Source organism: Ursus maritimus, unplaced genomic scaffold, assembly GCF_017311325.1.
Source record: "Ursus maritimus isolate PB19 unplaced genomic scaffold, ASM1731132v1 scaffold_3, whole genome shotgun sequence".
Classification (NCBI taxonomy): Eukaryota; Metazoa; Chordata; class Mammalia; order Carnivora; family Ursidae; genus Ursus; species Ursus maritimus.
The window spans coordinates 51,004,092-51,017,174 of record NW_024425563.1 but is presented as its reverse complement, the minus strand read 5'-3'; the positions used below and the strand labels follow the sequence as shown (position 1 = coordinate 51,017,174).

At 40.5% G+C, this 13,083-nt stretch overlaps 1 protein-coding gene across 1 annotated transcript in view; it reads left to right on the top strand.

Moving 5' to 3' along the window:
• The window catches only part of MALSU1 (mitochondrial assembly of ribosomal large subunit 1), a 23,127-nt gene extending 15,491 nt beyond the window's left edge, over positions 1–7,636 (top strand). The window contains exons 3-4 of the mRNA XM_040643728.1: positions 5,738–5,818; positions 7,147–7,636. Coding sequence (XP_040499662.1) covers positions 5,738–5,818; positions 7,147–7,329 — 264 coding nt within the window. The 3' untranslated portion in view covers positions 7,330–7,636. The remainder of the gene's footprint in view (positions 1–5,737; positions 5,819–7,146) is intronic.
• Positions 7,637–13,083: the final 5,447 nt, after the last annotated feature.

Sequence of the window (13,083 nt, the reverse complement as noted above, 5' to 3'; positions counted from 1 at the left end):
TTGAGAGGATCATATGGTTCCTGAGTCTTTTCTTGTTGATATGATATATCACGCTGATTGATTTGCGAATGTTGAACCACGCTTGCATCCCAGGGATGAATCCCACTTGGTCATGATGGATAATCCTTTTAATGTTCTGTTGGATTCTATTAGCCAGGATCTTGTTGAGGATTTTGGCGTCCATATTCATTAGGGAAATCGGTTTATAATTCTCCTTTTTGATGGGGTCTTTGCCTGGTTTGGGGATCAAGGTAATATTGGCCTCATAGAATGAGTTTGGTAGCTTTCCTTCTGTTTCTATTTTTTGAAATAGCTTTAGGAGAATAGGTATTATTTCTTCTTTGAACGTTTGGTAGAATTCCCCAGGAAAACCATCCGGGCCTGGAGTTTTGTTATTTGGAAGGTTGTTTATCACTGATTCAATCTCTTCATATCGATTGGTCTGTTTAAAAAATCAATGTCTTCCTGTTTCAGTCTTGGTAGTTTTTAGGTTTCCAGGAAGGCCTCAATCTCTTCCAGATTGCTTAATTTATTGGCATAAAGCTGTTGATAAAAGCTTCTAATAATCCTTCCAATTTCATTGGTGTTGGTCGTGACCTCTCCCTTTTCATTCATAATTTTATTAATTTGGGTCCTTTCTCTAATCTTTTGGATAAGTCTTGCCAACGGTTTGTCAATTTTATTGCTTCTCTCAAAGTACCAGCTTCTAGTCCTGTTGATCTGCTCTACTGTACTTCTGGGTTCTAATTCATTGATCTCTGCTCTCATCTTGGTCAACTGCTTCCTCGTGAGTGGATTAGGCCTGTCCTTCTGTTGCTGTTCCAGCTTCTTGAGGTGAGAATATAAAAACTGCATTTTAGATTTTTCTATTCTTTTGAGTGAGGCTTCGATGGCTATGTATTTCCCCCTTAAGACTGCCTTTGCAGTATCCCATAGGTTTTGGACTGTTGTGTTTTCATTCTCGTTGGTCTCCATAAATTGTTTAAATTGATTTTTGATATCCTGGTTTATCGAGTCATTCCTGAGCAGGATGGTTCTTAGTCTCCAAGTGTTTGCGTTTCTTCCAAATTTTTCCTTGTGGTTGAGTTCCAATTTCAGAGCGTTGTGGTCTGAGAATATGCAGGGGGATAATTTCAATCTTTTGGTATCAGTTGAGACCTGTTTTGTGTCCCAGAACATGGTCTACTCTTGAGAATGTTCCATGGGCATTAGAATAGAATGAGTATTCTTCGGTTCTGGGGTGTAGAACTCGTCGAGTATGGCATTCAAAGCTCTTGTTTCTATGTTGGTTTTCTGCTCCGGTGCTCTATTTCTGATAGTGGAGTGTTGAGGTCCTCTACTATTAACGTATTTTATCTATATGTCTCTTTATTCTGGTTAAGAGTTGGTTTGTGTATCTTGCTGCTCCCCTGGTGAGGGCATATATATTTATAATTGTCGTATCCACTTGTGGATACATCTCAAGTAAAATATAGTGCCCTTCTGTGTCTCTAACTCATAGTTTTTAGTTTAAAATCCAATCTGATATGAGAATTGCTACCCCAGTTTTCTTTTGAGGGCCATTGATGTGAAAGATGGTATTCCATCCCTTTACTTTCAGTCTGAATGTATCTTTAGGTTCAAAATGAGTCTCTTGTAGACAGCAAATGGATGGGTCATGTCTTTTTTATTCAATCTGCAACCCTGTTGCTTATGGGAGCATTTAGGCCATTTACATTGAGACTGATTATTGAGAGATATGATTTTAATAATGCCATGTTGCCAGTAAAGTCTTTGTTTCTATAGATTGTGACTTTCTGTTCTGTATCCCTCTTGGGGCCTTTTAACTTTTATAGAACCCCCCCCCTTAATATCTCCTGTAGGGCTGGTTTCGTGGTTACTAAATTGGTCAATGACTGGTGATTCTGGAAGGTCTTTATTTCTCCATCCATTCTGAATGACAGCCTTGCTGGATAGAGAATCCTTGGCTGCATGTTTTTCTCTGAAAGAGTTTTAAAAATGCCCCCACCCCAACCCTTTCTCTCATTCCAGGTCTGTGTAGACAGGTCTGACGTAATTCTGATGCCTTTGCCTTGGTACGTGAGAAATTTCTTTGCCCTGGCTGCTTTCTATACTGTATCCTTGGATCTAATATTTGCGAATTGCACTATGACGTGACGTGGCGTAGGTTTGTCGTGGTTGAGCTTGGGAGGGGTCCTCTCTGCCTCTTGGACATGAATGTTTGTTTCCCTTGCTAGATTAGGGAAGTTTTCAGCTACAGTTTGCTCAAATATCTCTTCTAGAACTCTTCTCCCGGGATTCCGATGATTCCGACATTGGAACGTTTCATTGAGTCAGTAGTCTCCCGTAACCTACATTCGTGGGCATGGATTTTTTTGAGTCCAGATTCTAGATTCTATTTTAGCTTTTTCTTTTACTAACGCATCCTCCAATCCGCTGTTCTTCTGCCTCATTCACCCTGGCCGTCAGAGCCTCTATTTTGACTGCATTTGGCTCATAGAATTTTTAATTTCTGCCAAATTCGCTCTCATTTCCGCCCTTTAGAGATTCTATATTCTCATTAACATTTTCGTTAATACTTTTTTCAAGTCTACACATCATCTTGACCATTGTTACTCGGAATTCTATTTCTGATAATTTGGTTAAATCCATATCCATTAGTTCTGTGGCAGAGGCCACAGACTCATTGTCTTTTCTTTGCTGGGGGGGACTTCTCCTTCTCGTCATTCTGATGAGGAGAGGATGCGGGGTTGTCCAGAGCCCAAGTTATTGACCGGGACCCAGGGCGTGTCGCACTTGTTTTATAGGGATCTTAGGGATGTGGGCTTCTTGATTTTCAGCCTGCCTTCTGGGGATGCCCGCGCCAATACTCAGGCAACCCTGTTTGGGTAGAGTCGTGTCCCCTGCGAGGGGATGGGGATGGGCACCCCAGAGCCGTAAGCTTCCAGGCTTTTTCTTCTCTGGCGGCTTTCCCTGGAGGTTTGCTGTGCCTTTTCTGAGAGAGCAGCAGTGGCCGAATCTCAGCCTCTGTCTCGAACAGAGGGATCGGCGTTCTCCACTGATGTTCTGGCAACTTTAACTCTGTTTCTGTTGGTGCTGCTCAACCCTGCAGCGTCCCGGATGTGCGCCCCACACTCAGCCGTCCCAGCTCCTCACTTCCAGGGCCGGCGCGTCTCTGTCCTTTGTGTTTCTAACACCGCAGCCGCCAGCCGCCACCGCGGCTCCGGACCTCCGCACACTCCAGAGCTCTGGCCCTCAGTCTGGTGGCACGCGCCCGGCTCACGGTCACAGTCTGTTTTCTCCCGGGTGCCGTCCGCGAGGCGAGTCCGCCCGCTCCCCCGTGCAGGTGGCTACTGCTTCCCGGCGCCCGACGCGGCGGCTCCCTCCCCCTTCCGTTTATCTTCCGATATCTGTGCGCGGTTTCACGGCTCCCGCTTCGTACCTCAATACTCAGCGCCGGAGATGTTCATTTGTAGAGATCCAGATGTATCTTCCTGCGTCTCAGGCTGATCTCCGTGGGTGTTCAGGCTGGTCTGGTTTCTATCCAGCTTCCGACTCAGGACCGGCAAAAGGGGTCCCCTCCTCCGCTCATCTTAACTCGTCAAGTTTGTTGAGTATTTTCATCATGAAAGGGTGTTGAATTTTGTGAAATGCTTTGCTGCATAAATTTGAGATGATCCTGTGGCTTTTTCATTTTGTTAATGGTGTTTATTATACTGATTGGATTTTCATGTGGAACTATCCTTCCATTCCAGGAATAAATCCCATTCAGTCTTGGTGCATAATCCTTTTAATATGCTGTTGTATTGGACTTGTAGTAATTTATTGAGGATTTTTTTCATCCGGTGTTCATCAAGGATATTGGTCTGTAGTTTTCTTTTTCTTTTTGTAGTGTTTTTTGACCTTGGTTTCAGGGTAATGGTAGTTTCATAGAAAGTTATGAAGCATTCCTTTTCAATTTTTTGGAAGAGTTTAAGAAGAATTTGTATTAGCTTTTGTTTAAATGTTTGGTAGAATTCACCAGTGAAACCATCCGGTCAGGCTTTTGTTGGGAGATTTTTTTCCTTCCTTCCTTCCGTCCTTCTGTCCTTCCGTCCTTCCTTCCTTCCCTCCTCCCTTCCTCGCGCCCTCCCTTCCTCCTTACCTCCTTGAGATATAATAGTGTTTGGAGGTTTTCAATTACTGATTCAATCCCAATTCAGTCTTGGTAAGTTGTGTGTTTGTAGGAATTTGTCCATTTGGTCTAAATTATCCAATTTGCTGGTGTATAGTTGTTCATAGTACCCATAATGCTCTTTTTAAGAAGTAATGTCCCTTGCTTGTTTCTGATTGTAGTTATTCAGATCTTCTGTTTTCTCTTGGTCAGTATAGCTAAAGATTTGTTGATTTCGTTTATCTTTTTCAGCCCAAATCTTGGTTTCATGGATTTTCTCAATTTTGGTTTTCTCTTATCATTGTTTCCTTCCTTCTGCTAGCTTTAAGTTTAATTTGTTCTTCATTTCTAGTTCTTTAAGGTATAAATTTAGGTTGTTGATTTGGGAACTTTTTTCATGGAAGCATTTATAGCTATAAATTTCCTCTTAACATTACTTTTACTGCATCCCATTAAGTTTTGGTATGTTGTATTTTAATCTCATTTGTCTCAAGATACTTTTTTTTTTTTTTAAGATTTTATTTATTTGACAGAGATAGAAAGCGAGCGAGAGAGAGAACACAAGCAGGGGGAGGGAGAGGAAGAAGCAGGCTCCCAGCGGAGGAGCCTGATGTGGGGCTCGATCCCAACGCCAGGATCACGCCCGAGTCGAGGCAGGCGCTTAATTGCTGTGCCACCCAGGCGCCCCGCAAGATACTAATTTCCCTTGTGTTATCTTCTTTGACTTGCTTTTATGGCTTTTCTGGTTTTCCTTCTGTTGATTTCTGGTTTCATTTCATTGTGATCGGAAAATATACTTTGTGACTTGAATCTTTTGAGTTGTTTTGTAGCCTTCTAACAGATCTTGGAGAATGTTACATGTGCAGTTTAAATATGTATTCTGCTTTTGGCTGGAATGTTCTATTAATGTCTGTTAGGCCAGTTAGCCTAACTGCTTGTGTTGTTCTGGTCATCTGTTTCCTTATTGATCTTGTATGGTTTTAATCCATTATTCAAAATGGAGTATTAAGTCTTCTATATTATTGTGCTGTCATCTGTTTCTCCCTTCAGTTCTTTCGGTGTTTCCATATGTTTAAGAGTTCTGATTTTGGTGCATATGTTTATAATTGTTTTATCATCTGGGATATTGACCCTTTTATCACTGTGTTAGTATCACTTTGTCTAATAGTTTTTGACTTAAAGTCTATTTGTCTGATACTAGTATATCTGTTATATTGGACCATTCATAAGACCTGTTGGGAATAGAGACATGGGATGATAAAATCCCATGAACACTGTCCTGAAGGTGGTTGATGAGGTGAGGACCAGATATTGAGTGAGCTTGGTCCTCTCTCCCTCAGAGACACATTGGTGGATATGAGTAGGATGGCCCTTTCAGAAGGGTTTGGGCAGGAGGATTCAGTAGAGAGAGGATAGGAGGTTGGAGGATTAGGGGAATAGTTTCCTCAATTTACTATGGGGTATAGTAATCTGGGAACTAGCCTACTCTATTCCTTGTAAGATCAAGAAAAATTTCCCCAGACCATTCTCAGTGAGACAAGAGACTTCTTCCACCCCTCCCTAATATATAATCGGCTTTTTCAGTATAAATACCTGAAATGTAAAAGTGAGCCTCATGTTAAGATTGAAGGGAAGGACACTGATGACTGGCTCTGTATGGACTTTTGGTAAGTTATTCTGACCTATTTTTACAGATAAGTATTTGTTTTGTCCTAATCTTGAACTATTTTCAGTTGCAAAAGGATTGGAGATCAGATTGCTTTTTTTCATGTGAAATTTTTTATATTTGTTTACAGTAAGTTTTAATTGCAACCCAGGAGGTCTTAACACGTGAAATCCTCACCTAATGTGATACGTATATAAGTAGCCATGCTGGTCATCAAGATGTGGAGAACAGAGTGGATAACACGGTAGAGATCCCTTAGTGGTGGTAGGCGGCTTGGGGTGTACAGTAAGTGGCTCAGAACGATTCAGTTGAGGTGAAGATAAAGGGCATTCTGGTACTGAGAAGGACAAGAGCAGAGGAGTGGAATTTTGAAAAGACCTAACAAATTTGGGTATTAATATATACATAGTTTCAAAGTATTTCCACAAGGGAAAATCAGTAATTGTCAAGAACTGTGAAGGGGTCTGAGATTTTACCTTATAACAAGTTAGCTGCCCCGTTTCATGGGTACTGGTGAAAGATTTAAGGCTATTCCTATGTTAGAGATGAAGGACAGTTTTATTACTCATCAGTCACATTAGCCAGCAGCAGTATTCTTTTTCACCAGCTTCCCTGAGCCCCTGTTTCTATAAACACAGGGCCAGATGACATCTGCAGACAAAGTTCTAAGAGAGGAACCCTGAGATTGGGGCGGTAGCACATCTTTTATAATGGGCAGGAAGCAGACCCACATTTACTATGGTGGAAGACACTTTTTCTGCTAAGGCTGTAAGGCCAGGGTTTCTCTGCTTTGTCACTCTTAACATTTTGGACCACGTGATTCAGGGGAGTGAGGAGACATATCCTGGGCCTTGTAGGATGTTGAGTAGTCTCCCTTCTCCTCCAGCCCGGCTTGTGAACATCAAAATGTCCTGAGACCCACTGCTGTGAGTAAACCTGTCCTTGCTCTGGAGGAGATGGCCTCTTTGTATATTCATTACACAGTCATCCTTGAAAAGATAGTCTAGAACAAAAGGCAATCCATGCTTTGCTGCTAGGTATGCAGAAATGTGATGCCCTGGAGAGTGAGGTTAACATCACCAGGAATGTTACACGATCGGTATCCTGTACCTCCCGATCGATGCACTGAGAAAAGCAGAGCATCATTTTTATTTTTGTAGGAAAGGTATCCATAATTTGCATTTCTAATAAATTCCCAGGTAATCCTAATCTGGGGTCCATACTTGACAGCCACTCTCTGTCACAGAGGTTTGAGAGAGCACAAGAATAAAAGCCAATGAACTGCTGCTTTAATGTTAACTCAACTCTTCTCTGTCCTTGGTTGATAGGCAGCATGGTGATTCATTTGATGCTTCCAGAAACCAGAGAAACCTATGAATTAGAGAAATTATGGACCCTAATCTCTTATGATGACCAGTTAGCACAGATAGCACCAGAGACATTACCTGAAGACTTCATTCTTGGAATAGAAGATGACACTTCATCCCTCACTCCAGTGGAGTTAAAATGATATGAACTGTTTTAGTCATCATCAGCTTTGGATTGGGTTACTTCTTAAAAATATAGCTCTGAAACCCCACCTGATTGGTCGGGTTGTTGTCAAAACAAGCCTTACCTGTGGGCACTCATGCTCAATGAATGTGGAAATTGTAGGTAAGTGAGCTGATTCTCACACCAAAAATTATTTTTATTTCTGAGATCCCAGCAGGATTTCCCAGAGTTAACACTGGCTCCTGTGCTCTGTTCACAGTTTAATTTTGTCTAAGTGTAAATCTTATTCTGTAGAATGGAATAGCCAATTGTTTAAATAAAGCAAAAACACATCACCCTCCCCATTGGTCTTATTACTTAAAACCTACAGTTCTTACTTCATAGGCACCAGTAGTATCGAAATCCACAGTAAGTACTATAGAATGGAGAAAATGAGGTAAGTACCAATATCGACTGGTAAATTGAAAATGACACTATTACTAAAAATCTAAGTTTGATTAAATTTGAACAACCAGAAATAAAACATGCTGTACACCAGGCTGCACCTAATGATGAAAAACTTTATTCTGCATCAAGGTATCTGGAAAACGAAGCTGCATTTGGGGCACATTACAGATGAGGAATGATCCATGTGCGGTGAGTACAAAACTCAATTACAGAATTAGATACTCCATTACCATTGCTTAATTAAAAGTAAAACAGGATTTGCCACACTAAAGGCTAGAAGTGAAATATGACAGAACTTTTATAAATGCAGCACCTATAGGTATGTGTGTGTATAAAAACAACAACAAACATGGGAAGAAAAATCAAACGCTGAGGAAGAGCTCTGGCCTAAGCAACATCTCACCTGAAATCCAACCAGAAAGCCAGCCTATGATTTTATTTTTTGCAATTCATTATATGAAAAAATTATGAATGCTAGGTGAACTGTATGACAAAGGGCACTTTTGGCTAAAACTACAAAATAAACTGGTTTTCTGAAAACACTTAGAAAACATTTCAAGTCATTTGCAAAATGTCTAATTGATAACAGTGATCTTCAGAAAAAACTTACCTAGTCTGTAGAAATTCATCTTGAAATACAAAGGAGGCCATATTTTCAAAGCTTATTATATATACCCTTCAGATCAGTGGGATATGATGACTGATCATTCAATGAACAAAGCAACAAACAATTCTGAGAGCAGTGGCCTCGGAGACCACCCACACCACATAATTGTACATACTGGGCTTTGCCATCAAGTTAAGGAATGGGCATATATATCCTGTATCCCTCTATCAGGGGTCAAATGTGTTCTCAGAGTCAGTCAAATTATATTCCAAAATTGTTTCCTGGTATCCTCTACTTTTTTTCAAATAATTGGTTGCAGAGAATACAGAAATTCTGTATTTTATGTAATATTTTAGGTGGCCTTGTATTTTCTAGATTTATCGTTGTTTAAAAGTCTTCAAAATAGCTTAGTGAGGCTGCGTGACAGTGCCTGGCACATGGAGATGTAGCCTTGATATTGCTCTTTGAACACTGTCCCACCATCTGAGTACCCCATTGGTCTTCACAAAGCAGTTCTTGTTGGGGTCTGCTCAAAGTGTAGACCGACTGGTCTGAAGCGTGTTGGCAAACTAAGCATCCCGTAGGACAAGCTGGAGCTTGCTTTTGCCAATCAGTTTAAAGTCCACAGGGGCTGCATCTCTCTTCATCGATGCACTTTAGGTAGTGATAGTGCTAAAGCACAAAGCATTTGTATGCATTTAATCACATAGCCAAAGCCAAGCTCCTGAGCTATTTAACCAGCTCGTCCAAAACACTCCTGCAACCACTTTGCTCTGTTAGTACCATCGAAAAATTCCCTACCATAAACGAAAAAATTAAATGGTATTGCTGTTTCAAATACAGGCACTGCTCCATATCACTGAACATTTATTGATTTTCCAACCAATGGTGTCAAAAGCCTCAAAAAACCTGAAATTAATTTTCCAGCTTACGTGTCACCAGCCAGAAGTAAAATTTTCTGTTATTTTCCCTGTTAGCTAATTAAACTTTTTAAAAAACTGTGCTTTTTATCTTTATAAAGTATATAAAATTTTCCAAAAAAAAAAAACACAAAAACAATTTTGCTTTCATTGCATTACTGAATAGGTACCTGAGGTAGTTGGAAATGCATCGTTTAATACTCCCCTACTCCAACACCATTCAGCACTTCCCTTAGGTTATTCATGTTAGTGTTAGATAAAAATAAAACAGAGAACAGTTTTCTATGCTAATAGCTTAACACTTAAGTTCCCGTAATATTCTATTCTGATCCAATTTTAACAACTGGATTTGGGAGCAATCTATATTTTATGAATTTAGTGACTGCATCATTAAGCCAATTTCGGCATTAGGGGGTATATTAAGAGAAAAATTAGAATATTTGTTACACTGAGAATACAACAAAAGGAAGTGCAGAGCTCCTCTTCCCTCCCCCCTTATTTTTTTTTAAAGCTGGGTGTCATACATTTCAGAGAGCATAAAGTATACATTCTCACAGAGACAGGAGTTCAAAAGTTGCCTGGTCCTCAGAAACAACTGGCTAGGTAAAAACTTGTGCATGTAATTCTGGATATTAGGGTTCAGCGCCCGTCTGTTGGTTAAGCAATCTGTCTTTTGGTTTGGCATCTGCCTCTGTGGTGGGGGCTGTTTCCTGAGCCTTTACTTCCGTCTTGACCGAGGTGGCCTTTCACTTTGCAGAGCTTTCTGCTGTTGGTGCTGTTTACCTGAGTCAAAATTTCCCTGAATCTTTCTCTGGGCAACCTGCAAAAGGTGAGAGATCTGAAATTTCTACATAATCAAAGGTTACTAACAGTTATTTTACTCTTCCATTAGAACAACTTCAGATCTGAAGGTTAAAGATACAGATCTGAAGGTTAAAGATACATACTAGTTTAGTTTGCTAGTAGAGTCTGAAATTACCTGCTTAGGATTAAGCGCAGCTAAGCACTCAACAACGTTGAAGATTTACATAGCATAGCCACAGGAGAATTGCTTCCATTTGGGAAAGAAGCCAAAGAGCTTGCTTATGACATTGAGCCCACTTACCTGGCAAGCATAGAAGGACCAGTTATTTTCACAACCACTTGGTCATTCATCAGGTGTCTGGTCACGACAACTACTTCTGCACTTGACAAATTCTGGAGCTCATTCACCTGAACAAGATAAACACAGGTCGTGGTTAAATGGTTTTAAACAAAAATTACCATTTGCTGAGCACTTACTATGTGCCAAACACTAAACTGTGGCTTTGCCAAATTCCATCTAATCTACCTATAATTCTATCAGGTTATCAGTACTGTGCCCATTTTAAAATGATAAACTAAGAGCCCAAAAAATTGATTTGACCAGTTACACAATAAATGAATGGCAGAACCAGACTGAATCCCTGAAAGTCTGATTCCAAAGTGAATGCTTTCAATTACTTCAAAATTGTAAACAGCTTTGAAAACACCTTTGAAGTTACATGTGCTAAAGAGAAACTGGTAACCATTTGTTTTGTTACAGAGGTAGGTTATAAAGGCAGATGACATTTTTTAAAGTTTTCTTTCCATCAAGTGTGCAAAAACAAAAGCTGAAGTTATGTCAGCCGGAAATGCTAAACGCCGTACATGAGACAGTCCTCCCCACAGATGTGTCTGAAAGAGGTACATTGTCACCAGCGGCTGACGCTAACACCAGGAAGAACACAAGGCAGTCTTCTCCAAACCTTGGCCCAGATGACTAAGCTTTTATAAATTAGCCCAAATTCAGGGACTTGGAACTCCTAAGTACCTTTTCAACGCTTTCCCTTTCATACCACTGCACAGGTTTTGTTGAAGTACTTGCCGCTTTGCCTCCTTTTCCAATAACTCTGCCAGCAGCAAAGGATGGCACTCTGATATGAGCTTCAAGTTTCACCTCTTCTTTAGGACTAACAAAGTTTTCTTCTTTAATTTTTCCATTGTCTCCTTCCCTGAGCCTACAAGTAGATGAGAACATATCCTATCAGTGTCATTCTTGAAGGGAAAGAAGGTCCATTAACTCAGAGATGGCCCAAATCCACTGGAATGGCCTCTTGGCAGGGACACACCTGCATGTGACAGACTGTTGCAGATGGCCTAAAAGGCAAAGTTAGGAAGGTTCACAGTAACAGGCACCACAGAGGAGGCAACTGAATGCTGAACAGGATTTATTCTTTAACAAAAAGAATGAAAGGCAATTAGTACTCAGCTTAATTAAAAATAAATCCTTTGTAGGCAAATGGCCATTTGCCCTCCGATCCTAAAAGGTTAAACCTTTCCTGCTTTCACTAAGAAAGTAATTGCAATTTTCCTTGAGGATAAGAGACGGGAAGACCTACAGAGCTAGCGCTGTGGCAGGCTCACACCTGCTGAAAAGATATTTTCTATTGAAACAGGTTTCTTCATTCTAGCCAAGTGGCTTCTTTACTTTTTTTTTTTAAATAAGGATTTTATTTATTTATTTAACAGAGACAGCCAGCTATAGAGGGAACACAAGCAGGGGGAGGGAGAAGAAGCAGCTCATAGCGGAGGAGACCGATGTGGGGCTCGATCCCCAGAACGCTGGACCACGCCTGAGCCGAAGGCAGACACTTTAACGACCGCCTACCCAGGCGCCCCCATCTACTTTGAATAATAAGGCAACAAAATCAGGTTAATGCACACTTCTATTTATAGTCAACACATACTGATACCTACTGCATACAACTAGACATTATACTTAGGGAAACTTCTATTATGTACAACCATTGATTTGCTCTAGTATATACCAAAGGATAAAGAAGTCAGAGTTGGTTTAACCTGGACAAGCTACTCAGGGTAAATCATAAAAACAAGTGCCCAACACATTTTTACATTTTCACTGGTGCAGAAGCGATAAGCTCATTATAGGGGGTTACAGAAAACAAAATCCATCTTGGTACCCTATATTCCATTCATTCACAAAGTCTTCAGGCCACAGATCTAGGTATTAGAGGACATAGTTCTCGAATTCTTCACAGAAAGTATGGGTTGGGAGGTTTACTACCCTTAGATCTCTCTGATCACTTTAAGAATATTTAAGCATTACTGGTTTTCTTAAATATTCCTTTTTGCTGTGATTGAGGGCATATATATTTATAATTGTCGTATCCACTTGTTGGATACATCCTTTAAGAATAATATAGTGCCCTTCTGTGTCTCTAACTATAGTTTTTAGTTTAAAATCCAATCTGATATGAGAATTGCTACCCCAGTTTTCTTTTGAGGGCCATTGATGTGAAAGATGGTATTCCATCCCTTTACTTTCAGTCTGAATGTATCTTTAGGTTCAAAATGAGTCTCTTGTAGACAGCAAATGGATGGGTCATGTCTTTTTATCCAATCTGCAACCCTGTGGCGTTTTATGGGAGCATTTAGGCCATTTACATTGAGACTGATTATTGAGAGATATGATTTTAATAATGCCATGTTGCCAGTAAAGTCTTTGTTTCTATAGATTGTGACTTTCTGTTCTGTATCCCTCTTGGGGCCTTTTAACTTTTATAGAACCCCCCCCCTTAATATCTCCTGTAGGGCTGGTTTCGTGGTTACTAAATTGGTCAATGACTGGTGATTCTGGAAGGTCTTTATTTCTCCATCCATTCTGAATGACAGCCTTGCTGGATAGAGAATCCTTGGCTGCATGTTTTTCTCTGAAAGAGTTTTAAAAATGCCCCCACCCCAACCCTTTCTCTCATTCCAGGTCTGTGTAGACAGGTCT